The following is a 26,655-nucleotide window of genomic DNA, read 5'->3' as shown; positions in this document are numbered from 1 at the left end:
ATAGGTATAAAAATTTTTTTTTTAAATAAATTAATAAATTGCAAATAAAAAAATAGATGGTTCAGAGAAAGAAGAAAAGAGAATTGGAAGTGAAAGAGATCCTTGTATGAAATTATATCGGGTCCGGTATTTTTCGCGAGAGTATTATAACAACGTCCAAAGCGCAGAGACAGTCGTACAAATCGGGTCACCAGACACCGAGCAAGAACCCATACCTAACCTTCACTGACACCAAGACTCGTCGACCATGTCGACGATGGAGGGACCAAACGCGTTTCCACTGACTCGTAGAATTCTTCGCGATAGCGCGGTCTTCGTGCCATCGTCTTCTTCGCGCGCGCGTTATATCGCGATTTATTGGTCATGTGTTTATTCGCGTCTAGCTTTTCTACAATTCTGATTGCCGTGGAGAACAAGTTTTCTCCGAAAAAAAATCCGACTGGTCTTACAAAATGGCATAAACATACAACAATTGAAGCGGAAAACCTGAGTCCAAAGAAAAAAAGCATAATATTATAATATATAAATGTAAATCTCATAGAAAATGAAATCAACATATACAAGTCATTTATAGTTAAAAAATTCGAATTTTAAAAATTGTTAATTTATATTATTTTTACACAAAAGCTTTACATATTATATTATCCTTTTTAATTTAAATTATAAAATGTTTATTCAATTTTTTATTTAATATTTTAGCGATAGTATTTTTTTTTTAATTCTCAGGATAAATATTTACTCGAGCATAAATCCGCTTTTAATAATTTTGATTTAACGCACAGAAAATAAGCTCATCAACAGAGCGAATGCAAATGCTACGATGTTATTATGCGGTCATAAGTTCGTTTTATACGGGCATTCTTTTCAGCAGATAAGAATTGTTCGTAACCAGTCCTAAACAAATCCTTCGGCATTTTTACAGACTACTTATTGCGCTTATTCGTGCATTTATTTCGACGATGTTGCATTAAGGAAAAATCCGCTTATGTCATAAGCGACGAGTGTTGCAAGCAACGGTTTCATTGTCTCGACAATGAATACGAAACGTGTCGGTAATAATTATTTCTTTGAGATAAAATTCCCTAAATAATTTACAACCGAATTTTTAATACAAACTCAAACGGTCCCAAAAAAGGACCGAAACGTTCGTTAATTATAAATTTGTAATGTCGTAAATCGACACTTGGCTAATCTAATTTAAATAAAGTATGCGCACCAACTCCAGCGCTGGCTCTTACTTGCCATTTATTTATGTTTGAGTTTGTATTTAATAGAGCCTGTACTTTTGAGTTTATCGAATATTTAATTGTATGATTTAATGATTATCGAGCAGTTAGAAAATAAAATTTTGACTAAGAAAAAGTCGACTTTTTTTAAAATTTATGAAAGAATGTGCCATAAAAAATTACCCGCTCAACTTTTATGATTGAGATATTTATTTGTCGTAAATTGTATTATAAAAGATTGAAAAAAACTTTTTGTGATCCAATCGTGCAAAGAATGACTAAAACAGAACTGGTATCTTAAGTAGGATTAATAAAAATTTCATGCAATGGCTATTGTAATAATTATATAAGTATAAAAGCTAGTGTTAACACAAGTACTTGCATAACCTGTCAGTCGCTATTTTTAGCTAAGACTTGAATCGGATTATCGTTATTAAACAGCGTGCAATTGTACAATACTTTCAGACTTTTACAGTTTTGATAAAAAAGAATAGAACGTCCAAATAAAGTAGAAAAATTATGACAGATTATTTTATTAAGCGCTCTTCAATTGGCCAATTTTATGTTACTTACTTAAAAAAAAAATCTAAATATTCTCTCAACTACTTTAAATTTCTTAATCATGTTCGAAGAAAATAAATTGCGAGATGATCGAGGACTCTTCGTTTGAAGCTAGAGAGTTCTTCTCTTTAAAATTAAACGGCATCCTGCCTCTCCTACTTCGTGACAATCCTAAGGAGGAGGAGGATGAGTCTCGAATCTTCTCGAGAGTATTATGTAAAAGATCGTTAAAACGTGATCGCTCGATTTTTCGACTCTCGAAGGCGTTGGTCGCGCATGAAAGTGAAGCGTCACGCCGAAGAATATTTAAGGACCGACGATGACCTCACCATGTGAAGTGAAAGTTCCCCCGGCTTTGCCTCGATTCGACTCTCGGCTCCACACGACCGAGATGACGGGAACAAAAAGAGATGCACGGCCTCTTTCGGCACCCACGGTATCCGGAAATATACGTGCCCCAATGACGTCATGACCTTGGTCGACGTTCGAGTACTTTCCGAAATCTTCGATCTGCAACTTGCGTTTCTTGTTTAAATACTTTTACAGAAAATTGATGGCGAAATGATCGGTATTATAATTGACAAATTTTTGGTCCAATAATAATAAAATGGTCAGATTTTTATCTCATTTAGTTCCTTTCTACTATTAGTAATAATTACAATAAAAAAATATATATTTTTTTAATTATATAGAAAGAAAATTATAGGGTGAAATCATTATAGGTGAAATGATTGGTATAATAATTGATGGTTAGATTTTTATCATTTAATTCCTTTCTGCTTTTAGCGCACTAATTACAATAAAATATATTTTTTTTGAAAAAAATATATAGAAAAAAATTGATGTTAAAATGATTGGTATAATAATTGATGATCAGATTTTTATTAATTAATTCCTTTCTATTTTTAGTATATTAATTATACATACAATAAAAAATATATTTCTCTGAAGAAAAAATATAAAAAGAAAATTGATGGTAAAATAATTGATGATCAGATTTTTATCATTTAATTCCTTTCTACTTTTAGCGTAATAATTATAATAAAATATATTTTTTTGAAAAAATATATAAAAAGAAAATTGATGTGATAAAATGATTGGTATAATAATTGATGGTCAGATTTTTATCATTTAGTTCCTTTCTCTACTTTTAGTAATATAATAATTGCGATAAAATATATTTCTCTGAAAAGATATATCTAAGAAATGATCAGCAAAAGGATCATTAAAGAGCACCCCTGAGATTAATGATAAATCGATTTCAAGAACTACCTGAACGTTCGTTCTCGGAACGGATCTAAAGTATTTGAAAGGCAAAGAGGTAAGAGCGCCTGTTTGTAACGAGAAAACATCGCCGACTCGGCTTTGCAATCCACCGCGACCAACGACGGAAATCGAGTGGTTCACTTTCAGATCCTGTTGCACGTCTCGCATTACTTTATCACTGCACCATTCGCCATTCGTGAGTCACACGAAAATTGCACCTGCCATTTCATTGCGCACACAGTATTTTGGAAATCCCTTCATCGTGTATAAAATAAATCTCATATTTCTCAATTAAAAATTATGATCATTATTTCAACTAATAATAATATAATTATTATTATTTTAATAATAATTAAAATAATAATTGTTTCAACTAATAATAATTGAATTATTAATTCTTAATCTCTAATTAAATAATTAAATTAAATTAATTAAATTATTTTTTATTGAAATTAAGAATTAACTATTCACATTATAAAATTCTTTAATCATCATCTATAATTTCCCATCTAAATCGCGTAAAAGTATTCGTCTCAACGTGTAATGAGGCGGCAATTTGTCGGTAATATATGTATAGGCATTGAATTACGCGAAATCGATACATCGGTGCTAATTGACGGTGGCAAATAATTACGAGTCCGTCCAGTTAATTTGCCGATCAACGATCGACCGATCAATTTTCCGAGCTTCACCCGTTTCCGATATACACCTGCCTGTACCGAAGCAAGAACTCTCGCGAGAGAAACGAGCTCTCGGAGCATAAATCACGAAGTCGGACTTTCTAGCTATTAACGACAGCTCTAGTGATGAGAGCTACCTGCCTAGAGCCATCGACGATGTTCCCAATGTTGTCCTATTCGTTTCCAAGATAAAGACGCGAGCTTTAATATTTACGCGGTTTAACCAAATGTTACGCTCGTAGCACCGATTATCGAAAAAATCACGGTGTGATTTATTGAAGAACCATCAGAAACCTTAATACACCGAGTAGAATAGAATTAGCCACGCAAAATGATCAATTCTCTTAATATTGCATTCGATAAGAATCAATTTCTTAAAATTAAAATTTTAAATTTGACACATTTAAAAACTCCTCAAGAACAGTTAAGGATGTCTCGTTAAATAAACAATTTGAGAACCAGTGGATTGTAACAGTGTGAGAAAAAATGGGGCAGAATATTAGAAATAATATTAACCAAACGATAAAAATATAAGTTATAAAAAGAAATGAATTTCACAAGCTATTGTTTACTTATATCAAAGTAAATTTTGGTTCCACAGAAAATTTTTCTTCTCGAGAAATATAGAAAAAATAACTCATTAAGCATGCGAGAAAGGTGTATCAAATTAGTCATGCGGGAAGATGACGTCTTCCGTTCTGTTTTACTCGTGATAATTACGTGATTATATAATCAAATCGGTCTCGAGGATATTTGAGGAAAGATTGAGACAATATTTCTAAATTTCAGGATTTCTTCATTCTAAAATAATAATTTTTTTTTTTTATCTGAGTTAACTGTAACTCTTTCCGCAAGATTAGTTGATCTTTCGAATTAAAATTGCTATTCTTGCAGAACGAGACACTTTTTTATCTCGCCTTGCATGAAGAATAATTATAGTGACCTGCTCTCAAGGATCATTGTGAAAGGAGATTGAAATTCTACCTCTCTGCCTGTCTCTTTCCTGAGATTCTGATCACTCAAATGACAGTGAATTTTCCTTGAGCGCACATTGAATTAATAAAGAGTAAATTCTTTTAATTTACCTTTTTCTCAAGATTTCAAGATGTGTCGATTTTTTTTGAATAAAAAACACCACACGTGCCGAAAGGAAATATCTTCCATTTGTTACAAAAGAAAAATTCTGAAGGGATTATTACAAAAATTTTGAAATTGCTTCCTTTACGCTCTTGTAAATGATAGGATAAGTTTCTCTTTAATTAGAGTGGAATTTCTCTCGAAAGTAATTAACCAATCGGTGCGATCTAATTACAAATGTTTCTTCAGAATTTTAATCGAAGCCGATTTTTCACAAATTAATATTCCACTTGATTCTTATAAATTCTTCGATAACACAGAGTGGAATTTACTTTAATTGATTTTTCAAACAATTTAATTAATTATTTGTTTTCTAAAATTTTCATTACTTTGAATTTAGTAGAAGCAAAGTACTTTCCATTCCATTTTTCCCGAGATAATCGCTCAAGGATCATTGTGAAAGGCCTAAGAGACTCCACCTGCCTCTTTCGAGAGAGCAAATCCCCCTCATCATCGCGGGGAGAACACAGTATAGAATTTCCTTTAATCGATCATTCACAAAGTAGGGCAACTCGCTGCCGGTAATTCCAGCGAACAGCAAGATTTCAATGTCCAAGAGACAGTGTATGGTTTACGTCAACGAGGCGTATTGGTATTCCGTTAACGTTATCTGTCAATATTGAGTTAATGTGTTATACGTCAATATTGATGGAATAACAGTAGTCGCGAGTTGACGGGGTACCACCAACACTATCAATGTCAATGATTTGAATGCATGAAAATCGCATGGATCCACACACAAGCGAACGACTTCTCCATCATTCAAGATACCGACAATCCTAACGGATACACGCGTCGCTTATCATTCGATACGATATCGGTGAAAAGGACTTCGATTCTTCTCTCGAAAAAAATACATATATATATTTACGCGAAAAGACACACAGACAGACAGACGATGCTGAGCCGTGTTCGATCACACTTTCATCGTCCCACTTTCTCCGTGTTGTTCGCATCGCCGGACTGACCGCACTCTTCGTATACTTCTCCTCGCCAGGGGAATCTTTCGCAACCCCCACGGCACCTTCGTCCACGTCGCGTCGTCCTCGTCGATCGTCACGACGTTAAAAGTAGAAAACGCGCGAACGGAACGCTTCCCGAGAAAGTTCGGGAACCACATCCGTCTTAGACGCGTCACCGCATCCGGAGGATAACGACCCGAAGGGAAACCTGCTATTGGGTCGATTTGGGAAAGTCCCAATCGTAATTACGATCGGCGAACATCAGCGCTCACTCGCATTGGAGAGTGCCCTTTATATAATCTCCCATAATTTTCATTATTATATAGAATACATTTTTTACGATTATATAGAATTATATATAATTAAATATCCTTCCTCTCTCTTTTTCTCATCACAACTCGACATCATAATTTTAATCATGTATTCTCTGAATATTTTGCAGTGCCAATTTTTCCATGTCAAAAATATTGCGGGAAATTATTTTTATATATCGCAATTTTTTATAATGTTTAAATCTATTCTAAGTCTTAATAAATTAAAATTCTATTAAAGTAACGTTTATTTAATATGAATTGAACAATTGGTGATCTTATTATCGATATAAAAATTGATTCCAAATTTATCAAAAGAGATATTCATTATTAAAAAAATTAAAAAAATTTGACGAGATTTGCTAATAAATTGTAAATTCTATCAAAATAAAATTTATAGAGATTTGCAAATTCTATCAAAGTGACGTCTATTTAAAATAAATTGAATAAAATAAGTGATCTTATTATTAATATAAAAATCGATTCCAAATTTGTCAGAAGAGATTTTCATCATTGAAAAAGTAGAGAAAATTTGGCGAGATTTGCTAATGAATTGCAAATTCTATCAAAATAAAATTTATGGAGATATGCAAATTCTATCAAAGCAAAACTCATTTAAAATAAATTGAACGAGATAAATGATCTTATATCAATATAAAAATCGATTTCAAATTTGTTAGAAGAGATAATTCATTATTATAAATTCATGATTAAAAAATAAAGAAAATTTTGCAAGATCTGCTAATTATTATTAAGTTTATTAATTACAATCTCTTATCTATCGTAGCATTTCCGTTATAAATTGCAATCTCTCTTAGCATTGCATGCTGGATATTCGATTAAATAAAGGAAAAGAAGTAACACTGTAGGTGTGTGTGTAACCAAGAAATTAGTCATCCTGCGACAATGTGATCGCGGTTTACGGTACTATTCCACGTCATCTTGTTAATATTGTACATACTTATTCGCGAGCGATCGGTGAGGAATTTTTATTTTTTATCCGATTGTGATGCGATTGACATTGATACAAATACGCATTACAATGTTCACCCGTCGTTCATCTCAAACGCGTTATAGCGGTATCGAAGTCACTGCACCGTGAGAATACAGTTACTGTGGTGCGCTATATTCTCATGAATAATCGCTACGATTACGGCGGCGGGTAAAGGGTGAGAAGAGCGCGAAGTGAAGCCGTGCTATTATGAAGATCGTCACGCTTACGTCGCGAAAACACTTCGTCGTGCCTGCCCGACAGAAGCTCGTTGACTTGAGAACGGTTATTAAATCGAAAACAGTCATTTAATTGTAATCCCTTTTCTTCCCACATTACGAAGCGTGGGATGCATCGCGAGGAGAGACGAAGAGAATTGTAGTCTATGCAACAGCTAGCTTCTTACGATGAGTTCCGAACCTTTTTTAATCTTTATACTAAAAGTAAAATTTTTTTCAATCAAATAAATATATTTTGTTAATTTTGATTTTTTTTTTTTTTTACTTAAATAAATATATACTTTGTTCCAAAAATGTTTTGTTATATTAAATAAATTATTAGTTGCGTATAATAAAAACTTTAATTTTTAAAATACATTATTTAAAATCCCAATATAAAAAAAATATTTATATTTGAGAATAAAAAATTATTTATTAAAATAAAGGAAACCTGTGTTTTTACAAAAAAATATTTTTTTAAAGGAAGTAATTTTATATAATCAAGATAAAAACAAATCTTTTTTTATTTGTAAATAGCATACTTTGCGCTTTTATTTTATATATTTTACTAATACAAATATATTTGCTGCTTGATTAAAACAACTAATTTCTTTGCAAGTATTTAAATAAATAATTTTTTTAGATTAAAACCATTTTTTGGGGATTTAGTACATTTTTTTAAATGTAGCTTTCAAAAAAAATTCTATTCTAAAGTTTTCTCTCATAAATTTTTTCGAATAATTTTATAAATCAAAAGTTTATTTTATTCTTTATATTAAGTAAGATTGTTAAGTAAAATTTATTCTGAAGGATTAGCGTAATGGCACAGACAAAATTACAGATGCTAATCATATTTCACGAAAGAAGAAAGCAAGGGGCATGCAAGAAAAGAAAACTCTCGGAGTGAAATTAAATTCCGTTAATTGTTGCTTCAAGAGAATCCGTATTGTATTTCGATCCGCGAATCCGAAGTAGAGCTGAATTTTGAACGAATTGCGAGCGCGTTATTGTTAGCACGATGCACTTTCTATTTCTAGTATACTATATGCGCGCCTTTCGCGCCATATCAGATCGACCGTCCGGTATCATAACGCTCTTCACCTCGGGACTTTCTACTCCGAGAATAACTCGCCGGTTTGATCATTCCTAATGAGAAAAAGATCGTTGGTATGGTAATTACCGCGAAATCTCGCGCATGACGATTATTCGTCGGGGATGCGCGGTCAGCTGTGAAACGTCAAAAGATCCAGTTATTCGCTTCTCTCACACACAACTGTGCTTTATAAAATAGTACTTAAGACATTTTGAAATCCCTCAAATTCCTCTTGAATTCTCCTTTCCTAGATTACATTTTAAAGTGATATGATTAATTTTTGGGAGGGGGAAAATATATAATATGCGAACGATCTCTCGAGGAAATGATTTATACGTATATGTGTAGGCATATAGCCGAAAATGCGCAGAATACGAAATCTCACGGAGGGTCACAGTCTACTTGACGATATGAACTCGAAATCCAGGAAGGAATGCATATCAAGGCCGATCTCTTGGTGCGCGCGCATTTCCACCCGCTGCTCTCTCTCATTATCGTTCGGTAAACCCGCGGCTAATTAGAACTCGGGCGTGTAAAGGAGCGAGCTCTCGCCGCCGCGTTCGCGCTCGAAACGCACTTCCGAGGAATAGAAGTCGATTTGAACGGGATTTCAGTCGCGTTGTCAACCTTCCGTGACGGAGGGGCCATTTGATTACCGACGAACTGAATATCTCTCAATTAAAGATGTAAATAGAAAAAAAAAAACAGCAAGCCTCGTTCCTTTTCAAAAAACATCTTTTTTTTCAGTTATTTAATATTTTAATATTTTGATTACTGCAAATTGATTTTTCATTATTTTTAACTTTTTAGATGACAAATTTGAATTAACCATTATTATTTTAAATGTAGCTTGCATTCCAATTGGCTATATAATATCGTTAGGTTAGGTTAGGTAATAATTGAAAATTATCCGATTTATGTCCAGTTTGATGTAATTTGCCGCAAAAGTCTCATTAATCTATTAAAATTACTTTCGAAAAAAAATAAAGGTAAAAATGCATAAAAGGTAACACACCTCCGATTTTATCGCCACTTAAATATGTTGTAGGGGAGGTTCTTCTAAGTAAGTGGGGGACGACATTGATTTAGAAGATATAACAAATTTAAATTTGACATTAAAGTATGTGTATACTGCATAATTTGTTATTTTTTCATTGAAAAAAACTGTTTATGACATTTACGCGTGGGCAGAGGAGAGGCGGAGTCCCTCCCTTTGCACCCTCACCCCGAAAAAATTCTAATCTAACTCAAATTTATTTTCAGTTTTAAAAGTAAAGTTGAGTTGGGTTAGGTTAGATTTTTTCGGAATGGAGGTGCAGGGGAAGAGGCACGCCCCCCGCCCACGCATTCAGTAAATAATATTTTTCAAGACAAAACTCACAAATTCATGTAGTTGCATGTTGAAAACTGTTAACGAACTGCGAGAAATAGATGAGACATATTATTGATAAAATATCTATGACCGTGTATCTATTCCGTAAATGTAAACAAACACTTTTTTCCACGTCTGCTCTACAATTTTTGATGAAAAAACATGTTTTTTTTCTGTTAGAAAAGAAACGGTTTTTTTATATTTCTTTTCTCAATCTATTCTATTTAATTCTAATTTAACATCTCAGTCGGGAACCGCGATTATCGTAATTATTTTAAAAATTTAAATGATTTAAAAAATGTTCTTGTAATTATTTAAATTGAAGAGAAACCTTTCAGAACTTAAGACAGCAAGAAGAGAGAAAAAAAGAAGAAGATTAAATATGATTAAATATACAGATATAAAAGAATATTATAATCTTAATTATATATTTTTTTTTAATATTTAGGTGTCAAGTTCTAAAGTTTTCGATAAATCCAAAATTTCGAAACTCTCCAAAGTTCTAAGCCTATAAAATATTAATAATATTAGAGTCCCAAATTTTAAAATTGCAGACCGTTATAATAACCAATTATATTTTACGCTCGTAGAGAGTCAGTTCAGCGACAATACACCGCCCATAATGTGGCTGGATCGGAACTGGGTGCTTCCGGACAACGAACCCGTAGGAAGCATCGTGACCAGGGTCCGCGCCGAGGACAACGAGCAGGACACGCTGACCTACGGTCTGGAACCGCTCGGGCACAATTATAATGGGGACGACAGCCCGCAGCCGCCGTTGCCCTTCTTCATCGACAACAGCACCGGTACCGTCTTTCTCAACGAGACTCTCAAAGGAAGGGTGAGAGTACTTTCGATATTATAAAAATTGTATTTTGTATTGAAATTTTAGTACACATTTTCCAAAAAAAAAGTCTCGGATATTTAAAATAAATAATTTTGATAGGAAAATATTAAATGAGAGTAATATATTTTTAGATAACGTAATGTTAGAGAAATATACCTGACTAATTAAAAAAAAAAATATATATATATATTCTAAATATATATAATGTATATATAAATAATAAAAAATATTTATTGAAAAAATTATTTAAATTAAAAAGAACGCAATGTATCTTCGATATTGATTGAAAGCACGGCTTGTCTACATATACGGTGTTCGCGAATGCTCGGATATCGAGGCACTTGAATTATGCTTCTTACTCATTCTTCTCTTTCCAGGGAGGCCAGAACCTGTTCCTCTACGTGACCGTTTCCGACGGTCAGCTCACGGCAAAGACCGAGGTTTACGTCAACATCAAGAACGCATCGGCACCGAATCGGGGAAAGACAAGGTGCGTGCTCGCGCACACATACACTATGGCGTTTTCGGTCGCTTTTGTACATCCATATTAAAAAATAAAAAAAGATCTGACGTATTTAAACGCCGACTTTTGGAAAACATGAACGTGTAAAAAATTTTCGGAATTATCGATTAAAATGTGCATCAATCTTAGAAATTAAATTCGTAGAAAAATTTCAATTTTTTAAACATGTATAATTATAAAAAGAAATAAATAAATATATATATATATATATATATATATAATATTTCATATTTTTCACAGTTGTATGATAGCCATTTTTTTAAATTTATGTATATCGATGAATAATTATAAAACGAGGTTTGATAAAATGGCGTTTTGATCATGCCGTATTTTTAATTTATAAAGTACGTCACTTCGAATTTCAACTTTCCGTGACATATATTCAGAATGTTTATTAAATTTCGCAATCTACATTTATTAATTTGGAATTTTTTTCTCGACAAAAATTTAAATATTAAGAAAGTATTCTTAACAATAAAATAAAATGTATTATATATAATTAATTCAATTATTCTAATTTGATACAAGTTCGTTATCTCACTTAAAAAATTATTGTCTTTTCTATAAATTCGTAATTAATTTATACTCGTGTAAGATATAGCAATCGATATCTCAATAAAAATTTTATTAAATTGAGCGTTTACAAAATGGCATTTTTCTCGTAAACGGCAAGGAACAACACGCGACCTTAAGGGGACCCAACCGTGATTCGTTCCATTATTCATGCTCCACTTGCTTAACGATATCAGGGACGGATCGAACAAAAATTGCAAAGTGTATAGAAAAATATTTATATTACAAAAAAATCAGTTTCTTAAGTAAAACGTCAGAATGCTAATTTCGTACAATTGACGAATTATGTTACTGTTGAAAATTAAAACTTTATTTTATTTAGTATTTTTTTTAATCAAAAATTTACTATATTTAATCTCAAAAGAATTCTTTCCGTTTTATTTTTAACAGGACACCATTTCCGAATCAGCACGGTTCCGGCGGCCGGATACGACCGCCCTTCCTCAGTTTACCAAATCTACCAAGCTTCCCCTCACCTTTGCCTCCTTTGCCGCCGAAGCAGTATCATCCTGAAACCACGAAACTCGAATTGGAGAAGACAAAATCCAAGGAGAACGACAACAACGTCAGCGGCAGTACTGATGGCACCATCACGGAGGAGAACGTCCAGGTGAACGAGGTGGAAGGTCCTGCATTGAGCTCGAAAGTCGCACCCTCCACCGCGCCACCCTCCCAGGATATGGCGATGACTCTGGTACCGGTGGTAGCCGGATGCGCTCTTGTCGTGGGCCTTGGCATGGGCGCCTGGTCGCTGAGGAACAGATTTTGCATCAGTCGCAAATCCAAGGCGGACACGGTACGCAAAATAGAATTTATCCAGAAACAAGAAGATAAATGTGAAAAAAAAGAAGAAGAAATAATTTTCTTGAAATCTGCTAACAATCTTCATATGCAAACTGTATTTAATTAGGATTTTTAATGACCTGTTGAGATGCTTGAAACAGTGTTCGACGATTTTCAGAAAGAACAGGCGTCAGTCAGCGTCTCTAATCTATCCGACGATCCTTCTCTCATTCTGAAGAGGTGGCGAGGTCCAAAGGCTCGCAGCAATCGTTACCAGCCATGGGAGAAGGAGTCTCAAGCAGGCATTCAGAGCAAACAGGAGGATAAGTGGGAGTTTCCGAGGCATAGATTGAAGGTAATGATTGCCGCATTCGTTGATTCTCGCAATCAATAATTAATTCTTGGATATGTTATTAAACTCCCAAATAGAACAATCAACTGGCTAATTAAATACATTAATGTATCAGATAAATAAGCTCTGATTAGTTCAGAGTAATAACTTGATTAAATTAAATTAAATAGTCATTTCTTTATCTTATTCTTTGTTAATTGATTAATTAATCATTCCCAGGTCTTCAACATCCTTGGCGAGGGTTGCTTCGGCCAAGTGTGGAAATGCGAGGCTCTAGACATCGACGGCAAGTCCGGCGCCACGATTGTAGCTGTGAAGACTCTAAAGGAGAATGCTACCGAACGAGAACGGCTGGACCTCGCGCAGGAATTGCGGGTCATGAAGAACCTAGATCCTCATCCCAACGTGGTGCGGCTCCTGGGATGCTGCACCGAGCGCGAACCCATGTTCGTCATCTTGGAGTACGTAAGTGGCGGCAAGCTGCAGAGTTTCCTCAGAGCCTCCAGGGAAGAAAGGAATCATGGAGGCGCAGGATTGACCTCCAGGGATCTTACTGGATTTGTGTATCAGGTAAAAGGATTGGAAGTCCAGTATTCCGAGTTTGTAAGCAACTGAACTTTTCGATCAATTGCCATTTATCTGCACAGATCGCCAAAGGTATGGAGTATCTAGCGTCGAAAGGCATCATTCACAGGGACTTGGCCGCCAGAAACATCCTGATCGACGAGAATCGCGCGTGCAAGGTAGCGGATTTTGGCTTTGCCAGAGATGTGGCGGCCAATCAGATTTACGAGAGAAAATCCGAGGGTAGACTTCCGATCAGGTGGATGGCACCCGAGAGTCTGTACGACAATATATTCTCCGTCAAGTCAGACATCTGGAGCTTCGGTGTGTTGATCTGGGAAATCGTGACCTTGGGATCGACACCATATCCCGGACTAGCCGCCGCGGAAGTAAGAATATTTATAAAATACCTCACAAGAGGTTTTTTTAGATAAAATTTTCAAGCGCAGTTCTAGTAGATTGAATTAAAAATCAAGATTAACTGAAAAATACACATTTATAAAATTTAAAAAATTAAATTGACTGAAATGATAGAAAACATGGAACAATTTAATTGAGGTTAACATATAACCAGAAAGAAAAATATAAATTTAATTAATTAAAAAATATTAATAATTTAAAAAAATAAAAAATATTATAAATTAACTTAAAAAATCACGACAAACCATGTATTTGTTTTACATCGAAATACTTGTATTTTTGCAGGTAATGCGAAGGATTAAAGAGGGCTACAGATTGGACAGGCCTGAGCACTGTAAAAGAGAGCTCTATAATATCATGTATTATTGCTGGGACAAAGATCCGGCGTGCAGGCCGTCCTTTGCCGAACTTGTTAGCCTGACCGAAGGTTTACTGCTCGACGAAACGGACTATATCGAGCTCGATAGGTTTCCAGATCACTCGTATTACAATGTACTCAATCTCAGCGGAGAAAAATTGTGAAGTTTGTGATGATCATTAACGTTGTTGTCACTTTCGATTTTTGTTGAATAGATAATGCGTTTTTGCAATTAACATTATAATTTAATTGAACGGATTTTTATCGCATTATGTATAACGGATATAATGTAAAAGATTTCAAACTAAATTATTAGATTGATTTCGATAATTTAAATCTTTTTAGCCGATTATTAAATTATATTCATATTTCGATTGACCGAAATATTATACTATATTTGATATGTCTTTGCTCGAAGAACGACTTGAGATAGAATTTTAATATTTTCGCTTGTTACAGCGTAAGACTGTTTGATTGTTTTGTTAAATACTCACGCGTGTGTACATATGACACGATTTTGTATGTTATAAATATATAATATAAACGCGCAATCACTTCCAGGAAAAAGAAATCTGTGTATAATCAAATATAAATATGTATAATTATATATATTTATATTTGATTATAAACGAAATTTTTTTTCTTCTCCGGAACGCTTATACAAATTGAAGGAAAGTATTTACAAATACTTCAATCACTATTCATTCCTATCGACATGAATTTGTATATATGTACTGAGTTAAAATATTGTTGTAAGTTATTGTGTATTTCCTCTCCTCTTCTTGTAAGAATAAATAGAGTGATATATATGTATAATCTGACTTTTATATATACTAGAATATTACATTAGAATATTATACTATACGTACGCGCCATCATTTATTCCCTTACCCTATAATTATTTAATAAATGGAAATTAAAAAATTCCAAATATTTATAAAAAAAAATTAATATAATAAAAAAATATCCTCTTGAAATATAAAAATTTGGTGTAAAAATAATAATATTAAATTAATTTAGAGAAATAATTTTTTAAAATTAATTTACAGAAATAATTTCTTGATCAAACTAAAATTAAATTATATTTTATAAATAAACACTAGATTTTTTTTATATCCGATGTTGGCTCAATTATCGAAATTAATTTGAAACTCAAGAAGACAGAAAATATTCAACTTAAATTTATATTACAAAATATTGAGTATTTTAAGTCGCTAAAAAGTTAATTGTCAGTTATTATTGTTAGGACACGCAATCAAAATACACATCGGATATCATCGGACGCAACCGTTACATTTTATACACACACACATACACGCTCGCGCGCGCGCGCAGTTATTTTTATTAATTATTATTTATTATACAATAATAACATTGACTGGCATTTTTATGTATATATATACATATCGGGTATCGGATATATATATCGTATATATCGAGTATCGCAATCAGATACAAAATATATATATATATATATATATATTATATATATGCAATGATATCAGGGGATCTATCTGCATTACTTTAATATTATTAGAGAAAATGAAAAATGTATTATAAATATTTTACTTCCGTATATAAGAGTAGAATATTACATAATACGTAAAAAAAATTTTTTTTAACGTGATATATTTCTCAGATTAATCCTGTTAATTTCATATGTGTCATAGTTTGTTCCATACAATGTATTAAACGTGGCATCATTTTATTTGACAGTTTATCACGCGGAAGAGAGAGGTATCGCGTTAAAGTATTTATAATAAAAGAGACACATATCGAAAAATGTTATACGAAAAATAAATAAGAGTCTATTTGTCTCCTTGAAGTTTAGTTTAAGAAAAAATTTATGCACTGAATGTCATTCTCTCGAATATGCTAGAACTTGCATAATAATTGCATGCACACCCAACACACACACACACACACACCAATAGTATATTTCAGAGGTCAGTGGTTACGCGCGAACGTTAGTTGCGCGGTAAACCGTGAGAGACCGCTACTAGTTCACTTCTGGAGCTTTCTGAGATCAGAGATCAGCGCCGGCACACGCGAGTGTGTATAACGTATAACACGAGAGAGACGATTCACGAGGATTCGCACGAGTCATCGTGTCCAAACGTATTTTTCGCACGAGGAGACGAGATAGCGGAAACGTTGCATTCCTGTCGTGCACGATGAGTGATAAGGTAAACGCGAATGAGCTGTGAATTTACGCGCGATCGAATAGCGAGAGATGCACGTCGAGGACGCTTTTCCAGAACCTTCAAAGACTATAATTTATTCCCTTTTTTCCGATAATCATCTTGATCTTCTTTTCCCACCACCGCTATTTTGTTTATTTATATCTCTCGTCGAATTAAGCCATAATAGAAAAATGATTAAGAAGATTAAGATAAGGCTAAATTAAAAATAAATGTCGACAATTGTAAACTAACCCCTCATATATTGTTATTCGTAAATCGATCAAAGAAATTCTACATTTTTTTTGATAATATTTACCAAATATATTTGACCCCAATTGTAGATCGTTAAAACGTATCTTTTTTTGCAGGTAGTTCTTTTGAAGGAGAGCGGGAATGCTGCTTTACAAGAGGGCAAGTTCGATGAAGCCGTCAAATATTACACAGACGCCATCGCCCTGGACGGCAATAATCATGTTCTCTATAGCAATCGCTCAGCGGCGTACGCGAAGTCTGGAAAATATCAGCAGGCGTTGGAAGATGCGGAGAAGACTGTTAGTTTGAAGTCGGATTGGGGAAAGGGTTACTCACGCAAGGGTAGCGCTCTTGCCTATCTGGGCAGGTACGAGGAATCTATCAAGACTTACGAGAAAGGTCTACAGTTGGATCCCAACAATGAACAGCTCAAGAGCAGTCTCGCCGAAGTGAGAGCTCAGAAAACAGCCACTGCAGCCAATCCTTTCAATGCTCCCGATGTTTTTGTAAAACTAGCGAGTGATCCCAGAACAAAAAAGTTTCTGTACGATCGTGATTATTTAAGGATATTGCAAGAATTACAAAACGATCCACAGAGTCTCGGTACTAAGCTCCAAGACAACAGAGTGCTTACCACTCTTAGTGTACTTTTAGGCATGAGCTCTGATATGGAGGAACCGATGGAAACCGAGCCGATGAATCCGCCGCAACCACCAAAACCCAAACCAGAACCCAAGCCCGAGAAGAAGAAGGAGGAGGACAATCTTTCACCTGAGAAGAGTCAAGCTTTAGAGGAAAAGAAGCTGGGTAACGAGGCTTACAAGAAGAAAAGTTTCGAGGAGGCTTTACAACATTATAATAAAGCTGTGGAGTTAGACCCGACAGAGATTATTTATCTACTGAATATAGCGGCAGTGTACTTTGAACAGAAAGAGTATCAGAAATGTATTGCTCAATGTGAGAAAGCTATCGAAGTTGGTAGGGAAAATAGAGCGGATTTCAAATTAATAGCTAAAGCGTTCACAAGAATCGGTCACGCTTACAAAAAAATGGAAAATTGGAAGCAGGCCAAAGTATATTATGAAAAGTCCATGTCCGAACATAGAACTCCGGAAATTAAGACTTTACTGTCAGATATAGATAAAATAATCAAGGAGGAAGAGAGAAAGGCTTATATCGACCCAGTCAAAGCAGAAGAGGAGAAGGAACTCGGTAATCAAAAGTACAAAGACGGTGACTACCCTGCAGCTATAAAGCATTATTCCGAGGCGGTCCGAAGGAATCCGGACGATCCCAAATATTATAGTAACAGAGCGGCCTGTTATACCAAATTGGCGGCATTTGATCTCGGCTTGAAGGATTGCGAGAAGGTCGTTGAGCTGGATCCAAAGTTCATCAAGGGTTGGATTAGAAAAGGAAAAATTCTGCAGGCCATGCAGCAGCAGGGAAAAGCTCTGACGGCATATCAGAAGGCTTTGGAATTGGATCCACAAAACAGCGAAGCGTTGGATGGCTATCGCTCTTGCGCCGTGTCCGCTAGTTCTAATCCAGAAGAAGTTAGAAAGAGAGCGATGGCGGATCCGGAAGTTCAAAGTATATTGCGAGATCCGGCTATGAGGTTGATCTTAGAACAAATGCAAAGCGATCCAAGAGCTTTACAAGAGTAAGTAATATATCGATTTAGATATTGTTTCGTTTATCGTCTAATCGTTTTGGAAAGAATTTTATTTCTTAAATTAAAAATAGATTAATTTAACATTAATTTTTATCTAAGATGAATGAGACGTTTTTATTAGATTTATATTGATATTATTAAATGTTTTCTATAAATCAAGAGAGATAAAACATTATACAGTAATGTTCTTTCCAAAATAATTAATTAATTTCTTTTTTTTTCTCATATAACATAAATATTGATAAAATCTTTTTCCTTTTTATAGTCACTTGAAGAATCCTGATATAGCTGCAAAGTTACAAAAACTTTTGGAATCTGGTCTCATAGCTATTCATTGAAGATGTAAGAAATTGAATATATACATAATTGTAATAAAAAAATAAATAAATAACACTTTATTATCATGTTCCTTTAATATTAAGAAAATTCGCATTCATATATTGCAGATACATTAGCCATTGGGATACTTATCATCTTGCTCTTGAAATCTGTGTTCAAAATGCCATTCATAACAGAAGTTATGTTATACACATGATCCTCTCGGGCAAATACAGTGGCCTTTAGTGTCATCGATGATTTTTGTTTTACGAGACTTATTACAGTGGTCATATGTATACCAATATATACACATACATGAAGCTCTTCGTGCAAATAAAAAATAGTGTAATTGTGGAGCTGTGTGAATTCTTAATATGTAATATTTACTTATAAAAAACTTGCATAATCCAACGGCTGAGCCATGAATATCACTACTGCAATAGTGTTATTATATTTTAGGTACAAAAATCAATCTAAAACTAATAGCGAATGGTTGGATGCACCAAATGCGCACGAGGAGTGCACTAGGCGCATCAAACCCAATTCACTATAAAAAACATATTAATCCTTTAAAATAGTAAAATGAAATTATTTCTGTATATGATGCATCCGCTAACATTTATTTTATTAAGGTTACTTAGTTTTTAATACTAAAATTAATTATATAATATAATATGATGAATGCGAAGTATGATTAAAGCAACAAATAATACAAGAGAAGAATGCTTCAAATAAATAAACTTCTTTTTAAACCAAATTCCTCTCTTTTACTTTAGAACATTTATTGTCCTCTTATTATTTCATTAACTTTTCTATATTTATTTTAAAAACTGTTCTGAATAATGAAATAGTAATTCAAAGATTTTTTTGTCACAAATTCATTATTATTACATTTTCTCTCATCTCACTTAGTTTTTATCTTAAAGTTTATAATATAAAAAATAACTTTGCACATATATCAAAAATTTAAATCATATTGTTATAAATTTTTATTCTTATATTCATATTCTTTTGAAAATCAAATGTATCAAAATTTATGCTACATTTTACATATATAGTTAATTATTTAATTTGATAAGTAATTTGTAACATAATACAAGTACTGACACACTTTAAATCTTTCTTTTATTATTAATTATATCATTCCTTTGCATATTATATGCTATAATATGCACAGAATGCAAATAAATATATATTGAATATAAAAAAAAAAAAAAAAAAAAAAAAAGAAAAAGTGTTTTCCTTCTTTTTCTTTATGTGTGTTATCTCATATATCAGTTTTATAAAAAAATCATGATCTATATAAAAAAAAAAAAGTTATCTGCATTATAAACATTTTCTAAATAAGATATTTCTGTATTTCAACCGTGTGTTGTATCGTCCTCGACGAAATCGGCGGCTTCTTCCTGCGTCACGCATTCGACATGCGAAACTTTATTTCTGAACTTTACCCCATAAAATTTATTCGCATGATGCAGCAATTCCGGTCTGTGAAACATATATTTTTCATTTTAAAATATTTTAATTTTAAAATCTCTTATAAAACCAAGATGGATTACAATGAACATTACCTGAAAGTTGTAGTAATGAACTGTGCGTCCGAACTAAGCTCGTGAATCATATCTGCTACCGCCTTTCTATGTTGTGCATCCAACGCCTGATCGATTTCATCGAATAAATAAAACGGTGCCGGATCACATTTTTGAATCGCGAATATCAATGCCAATGCTACAAGCGACTTTTGTCCACCAGACAGTTGATTCATCTCTCGCATTTCACCTCTATGTGCCGTGAATGACACTCTTATACCTAAAATAACAAATAAATACATAAAAGTTGTTAACATTAAGAAATCAAATATGTATCACATAAATGTGAAACATAGTTAAGTAATGTTAAAAAATAAATTTTTGTTTATGTAATCAAATTTTCAAACAAGTTTTTCTCATCATGCTATAAAGAGAAAAATATTTGAATTTTATATATATATATATATATATATTCTCTTACCAACGCCAATAAATCTATCAGAATCAGATGGCTCCGCTGTTCCATCATCTCCTTCGTCGCCATCTGCAGTTTTCATGACTAATTGCGCATGCCCTGAAGGTACAAGCTTTTTGAATACTTCGCTGAAATATTTGCTCACCTTAAAAGAAAGATGTAATATGTGAAACTACATTTGAAAATATATGCATTATTATGACAAACTAGATATATTACTATTAATTCTTCATACTTTAAGAAAAATCAAGCTTTAAACAAAGCACACTATTATACATAAACGGCTGTACCTGTTTAAATGTAAACTGTATCGCCTCGCACTTGCGCTGTTCGAGTACTGACATGAGTTCTTTTATTTTCTCGTCACCTCGATCTAATTCTTCTTTTCGTTTTACTAATCTTTCTTTCTGGTCGCTGAAGGACATGAATTGATCCAAGGCTTTTTTATTTACGTGGCTAGAAATGAAAATAAGAAATATATACAAATAAAAATAATATGAAAACAATATGAAAACAAGAAATATATATAAATGAAATAGTTCTTAATTCAATTTAACTATGTAGCATTAACATTTTTTAATAATTTTCATTTTATTGTAATAAAATTACTATAAAAAAGGAATAAGCACCTGTATTTTTTTAAATGATTGTTTGCCTTTTCCATTTCTTTAAAGAGCTGTTTTGTGGACATATTATTAAACTTATTATAAATTTCTTGACTCGGCAGTGCGCCTAGCTCAGTAATTTTCTGTGTACACTCTGCTATTTTTTGCTGCAAGATATTTAACTTGCTCGCTAGTTTCTCAAAATCTTTTGCATCAGCTTCTATTTTCTCCTGTGCTTCTTTTTCTTTCAATTTCCATTTTTCGACTTCAGAAGACTCTGATTTTTGCTAAACGGACAACAGCATAAATTGTAAACATTTCACTTAAACATAACAAGCGACTTTTGTATGATATTTGTAAATGCTCACTTTTTTCATAGCAGCAGTAACTTTTTCATTCTGTGCTTTAATGTCCTCATTTACTTTCATTAATCTCTTTTCAATATCCGCCAACTGGATCTTGGACGCGTCAAGTTGTCGCTGTCGATCTTCAACCGATATCTCTTGTAAAGCTTGAATTAGCTCATCATTTCTTCTCACTAAATTGTTTGTTAATAAATTTTCCAATTTATTCTTTTCTGCTTCAAATTGCATTCGTTTCGCAAATGCTTCCTTGTTCTCCTTCGTTAAACGCCTTATATCGTCATTTAAAGTATCGACCTATAAATCGTATCATAACAAATTAAAAAAAAAAAAAACCTTAATCAAAAATTAAAAAAAGAAGATTGAGATGTGATCTTTTCGAAAAGATCAATTACGTTTAATTCTTTTTTTATGCGCACCTGATGCTGATCAGCGACGGATAATTGCGCCATAAGTTCCTGATGTAATTCACTTTCCAAGCCATCTTTAGTCGCACACATCGCTTCTAAACTTGATTTGCACTGTTGAAGGCTTCTTTCTTTAGGTGTACGACACCTTTCTATCGCGCTCAACTCTTCCTTCATAATACGTATTTCTGCTTTCATTTTGTCATATATATCTCTGTTATGTAAATAAACTGTTTAATCGCGATAATTAGAATGTATAAAAATCTAACATTTATTCCAATATTTAAATATGGATCTAAATATAGATATTCAAATAAAATTTAAAGTATTAAGAATTTCAAGTTCTTATTAATTATATATAGTAGAATATCTTTTTTAATCACTTACTTGGCTTTACTATTTCTAGTTTCAGTTTTCTGCATTTCGCTAACATAAGAACTGATATTTTGATCAGCTTTTCTAATTTCATCCTTAAGCGTCGTTAATTGAGTCTCGAGAGTAGAAATTTGAGACATTAATTCCGATCTGGTTTTCTGTATTTCAAGCCGTGATCTGAGCGTGTTGAAATAACCACCAGTTAAGGAGCCTTTAGATGAAACTTGATCTCCTTCTAATGTAACACAATCTAAACCAGAATCTCGTGCCAAAGTCGTAGCTGCTTCTAAATTACGGCAGATTAAAGTTTTCCCAAATATATATCTATATATAAAAATAAGAATGTTAATAATATATAAAATCCGTATACATTACAAAAAAAAGTTTTGATTTAATAATTGTTATGTTTTATGTATTTTTACCTTAATGCCTTATCAAATTTAGGATCATAATTCAACTTGGATATCATGGGTATAGCATCACTAGTCTGCGGATAATCAATCTCCTTCACATGAAGTCTATTTAGAGGCATAAAAGTCACTTCTCCTGGCAATCGTTGATTGTTCATTTCTTTTAAGATTTTTGTGCCAAATTTATCAGTTTCCACAATGTGATGAAACAATCGGTTCCCAGCAGTCACTTCAACAGCCATATAAACGCTCTTATCGCAATTGAAGTTCTCAATTACAGGCCCATAGTAACTGCTCACTTCTTGGGCCATATCTGTCCTTGTACTATAGAATCAAAGATATTATTAAGTAGATACATACATGATATTACAATATATTGATAAAGTATATATTGAAGTATATATATAAGTATATATTTCAATATATTGAAAAAGCATTTAAGAATTTCTTTTTTTTAAAGACCTTTGTATAATATGTATCATAAAAAAACAAACCTTACCGGAAAGTGTCTAGTACTTTACGTACACTGTCCCTGCCATTCAAAATAGGTTTGCCAGCCATAGATCTTAAACTCTGATCTGCTTTCGCTAAATCTTCCTTTAGACCAGATAAATTTAATTGCAGTACACTCTCTTGTCGATATCTGCAATTTGATGCATTTATATTGTAAATTTAAGAAATTTGTTTTTTAAAAATTGTCTTTTTAATTAAGCTATGTTTAAAACAGCCTCTGTCATTAATTAATTATTAATTAAATAAACATACTGTTCTTTTCGAGTTGCTTGACACTGATCCTTCGATTTAGTAAGTTCGTAATATTGTTTATTATGATCGTCTATCGATGTGCGTTGTCGTTCCATCTCGCGTGTGTGATCTCCTATCTTCTTTTCCAGAGCAATCTGTTTCTCGGCATCGCGCTTTAAATCATCGCTAATTTTTTTGTGATGTTCCTCTTTATCCTTTATCTGTTTGGTGAGCTGTTTAAGCTCGTTTTGAATCCACTTATCTCTTTCATCCTGCGATGAATAAATACCATTAAAATATTTTACTAAAACATTTTTAAGAATTTTTTCTCTTATTATTTTTCATATATTTATTATAATTTTTTTACCTTAGTGGTGAATTGACTGCCACGACCTTGTTTAGCATATAATTCTTTACGTTTCTGCTCTTTTAATTGTAATTCTCGTAAACACCCTTCCTCGATGCGTTTCATTTCATCATACTATAATAAACATATTTTTTAATGTCCATAATGTGTGTGTGTGTGTGTGTTTTAAATATATTTAATATCTGAATATTTTCTCACTTTTGGCTTAAGCTCGCTTAATTCATTTTCCCTTTCAGTAATATTAGCTTTTAATTTTTCCAATTCTAGTTGAGCTCGTTTCTTGCTGTCATTATCACCTTTTACTTCCTCCAGTAAATCATTAATAGTAAAAGTCAACTTGTTCTTCTCTTTTAATAACTGCTGTTGCTCCGCACTATATTATAAATGCGTTTGTATCAAATTTTTCTCTACTATATTTTTATCTAATAATAAATATATACACAAAATATATATATATATAAAGTGTTTATGTGGAATATTACCTAAGAGTGTCTCTCTCCTCCTTGGAAGACTGTACTTCCTTTTTTGCTTCCTTTAGTCTTTTTGTAGCTGCACGTACCATCTCTTGTGCAGTTTTTGCTTCTGCTCCCAACCTCACCTGTTCAGCTCCACTATTTGCCCTAGACTTCTCGAGATCATCTAATTTCTTTTTATTTTCTTTGAGTTCGCGTTCATGAATAGTATATTCCAAGCAACGACGTTGTTTGTCCCATAGTTGATACTCTTTCAATTCCTCTTTCTCTTCCTCGAGTGTCTTTAAACGTTCCTCTATAATAAAAAAAAATTATTTTTTCTTTGCATTTAATTTATTCTCCTATATCTTTGTAATTTTTAATTACCTATAGTTCGGAGAAAATCTTCGATTTTTTCGAGTTTTCCTTCTGTTTCTTTCAAAATGGACTTTGATTCTTCCCTCTTATCATCGTATACTCTAGTGCCTGCCACTTCTCTTAATAATTTTAATCTCTGTGAATCTGGTGCTGTTGCCATTTGATTTATCTGAAAATGATTATGTTGTGAGATTATATAACTGCAGGTAAATATAAATATGCACTACATCAAATGACAAACCTTTCCTTGCTTCACAATGTAATAAGGATTAGATCTAGAAAATCCTGCCGACTCTAATAAATTCATTACATCGTTTCTTGTTACTATCTTTTTATTAAGAAAATATTGGTCCTTCTTAGAACCAATCACTCTTCTTAAATAGACCTCATCTTTATCAATCTATAAAAAAAGAAACAAGAAGTGTCATATGTAATTTATATGTATTTTAATAATAAATTGTTATAGTAAATTTTTACCGGTAATCTCCCATCAGAATTATCAAATATGATCTCTACATGAGCAGATATAACACGAGGTCCAGTTCCTTCATGCAGCAGCGCTTGCCTCTGCTCAGGTCTAAGATGGGAGAATTCATCGCTCAGGACAAATTGAATGGCATAAAAGAAGTTACTCTTGCCAGATCCATTTCTGCCAACTTGCAAAAAAGTATTATATATGTTATAACATATAATTATATATGTATATACTAATTCTACACAATTAAATAAAATTTCCAGATATTTACCTACTACATTATGCCTTGGATCAAAAGGCTCAACAATTGTCTGTTCACGATACGATTTAAATCCTTGAATAATCACCTGTTTTGACAAACCACAACATGAGCATAACATATTTCATCGCTTCAGGACTAATCTCGCTAATCTCATCATAAAAATTACAGAAATAACAAAGTGTTGACATTTTAAATGGAATACCAATCTCTAAGAATTAATGGTAATTTATAATTAAAAATAATCTATAATTATATCAAATCTCGATGATAGTATCTATAATTCAACGATTTCAAATGTCTGTATAAAGAAACGTAGAAAGCATCGAGAAATAAAACACAGCTTGTGGAACAAGCTGCCAAAGATTGAAATATTTTGATTTTGTCCACAATACCTGTTTAATATACATGATGCAAGGAGGAATCAGACAGGCATGCCATTCGCATCGATGTTATTCACAGATAAAAGAAAGGAAGGAAAGACGGTTTTTCGTTTACCGAACGCGACGAAAACAATTCGACTTGTTCCAGACCATTTGCGTGCATTTGCGTTTGTATAACACACGAGACAGTCGCAAAGAATCCCTACATTGAGCGGGAGATACTTTGCTATAACCATAGACATAGTATAAATAGATGAGTAACATCTATTTACTCACGTCCCGATTGGACGCAGAATCCTGTGATTGGTCAATCGAGCCTAGGGTAATAAAAATCCCTAAGCACTGGCCAATGTGAGTGGTCGTAACCGATCAAAATGTGTGCTAACGAGATCCTCTCTTCAATCAAATATACGAAAGAGAGAAAAGATCGTTCAATTGACCAATCAAAATAAAAAAAACAAAAATTTCTTTAGTTGATTAATTTAAAAGGCCACGCCGCCGTTTTTTGTGAGACCATTTTCCTAGCTGGTACAATGACGCTAACTGGATCCATTTTAAAGCCGGCGGAACTACATGGCCAGATTCACTCTTTGATGCCATGGTAAAACGAACGGTTGGTGCATGTCCGTGCCAAATACATTGTGAATCAAAAATACAGAGAAATATTATGGATTTATTAATGTTTTATTATTAGCTGCGCGTGATATTTTGTCATTCTAATATATACTACAGTGATAATAAATTATAATTGTATCAGCTGTCAGATTTT

The 26,655-nt window shown here is 33.0% G+C and overlaps 3 protein-coding genes across 3 annotated transcripts in view; 2 read left to right on the top strand and 1 right to left on the bottom strand.

The window, feature by feature from the left end:
• Window positions 1-15,050, top strand: part of LOC115233632 (tyrosine kinase receptor Cad96Ca) — a 24,380-nt gene extending 9,330 nt beyond the window's left edge. Inside the window, exons 3-9 of the mRNA XM_029804171.1 lie at window positions 10,408-10,658; window positions 11,042-11,154; window positions 12,151-12,556; window positions 12,722-12,898; window positions 13,115-13,465; window positions 13,543-13,848; window positions 14,165-15,050. Coding sequence (XP_029660031.1) covers window positions 10,408-10,658; window positions 11,042-11,154; window positions 12,151-12,556; window positions 12,722-12,898; window positions 13,115-13,465; window positions 13,543-13,848; window positions 14,165-14,401 — 1,841 coding nt within the window. The 3' untranslated portion in view covers window positions 14,402-15,050. The remainder of the gene's footprint in view (window positions 1-10,407; window positions 10,659-11,041; window positions 11,155-12,150; window positions 12,557-12,721; window positions 12,899-13,114; window positions 13,466-13,542; window positions 13,849-14,164) is intronic.
• A 1,195-nt stretch (window positions 15,051-16,245) lies between these two features.
• LOC115233615 (stress-induced-phosphoprotein 1) lies at window positions 16,246-19,417 on the top strand. Its single transcript, XM_029804130.1, has 4 exons — window positions 16,246-16,423; window positions 16,789-18,335; window positions 18,613-18,689; window positions 18,794-19,417. The coding sequence occupies exons 1-3, from the start codon at window positions 16,412-16,414 to the stop codon at window positions 18,683-18,685; spliced, it is 1,632 nt and encodes a 543-aa protein (XP_029659990.1). The 5' UTR covers window positions 16,246-16,411; the 3' UTR covers window positions 18,686-18,689; window positions 18,794-19,417.
• Window positions 18,742-26,135, bottom strand: LOC115233614 (structural maintenance of chromosomes protein 3). Its single transcript, XM_029804129.1, has 19 exons — window positions 25,899-26,135; window positions 25,516-25,591; window positions 25,247-25,425; window positions 25,011-25,169; window positions 24,779-24,938; window positions 24,422-24,707; window positions 24,138-24,312; window positions 23,940-24,053; window positions 23,594-23,844; window positions 23,328-23,471; window positions 22,841-23,152; window positions 22,431-22,742; window positions 22,056-22,257; window positions 21,643-21,933; window positions 21,299-21,561; window positions 20,960-21,125; window positions 20,676-20,814; window positions 20,237-20,474; window positions 18,742-20,153 (listed from the first exon to the last, which is right to left on the bottom strand). Exons 1-19 carry the CDS (start codon window positions 25,911-25,913, stop codon window positions 20,027-20,029), a joined length of 3,609 nt encoding a protein of 1,202 aa, XP_029659989.1. The 5' UTR covers window positions 25,914-26,135; the 3' UTR covers window positions 18,742-20,026.
• Between the last annotated feature and the right edge of the window lie 520 nt (window positions 26,136-26,655).

Source organism: Formica exsecta, unplaced genomic scaffold, assembly GCF_003651465.1.
Source record: "Formica exsecta isolate Colony F162 unplaced genomic scaffold, ASM365146v1 scaffold18, whole genome shotgun sequence".
Lineage (NCBI taxonomy): Eukaryota > Metazoa > Arthropoda > Insecta > Hymenoptera > Formicidae > Formica > Formica exsecta.
Note: the sequence above shows the minus strand (reverse complement) of the source record. Positions and strands in the feature narration are given on the sequence as shown.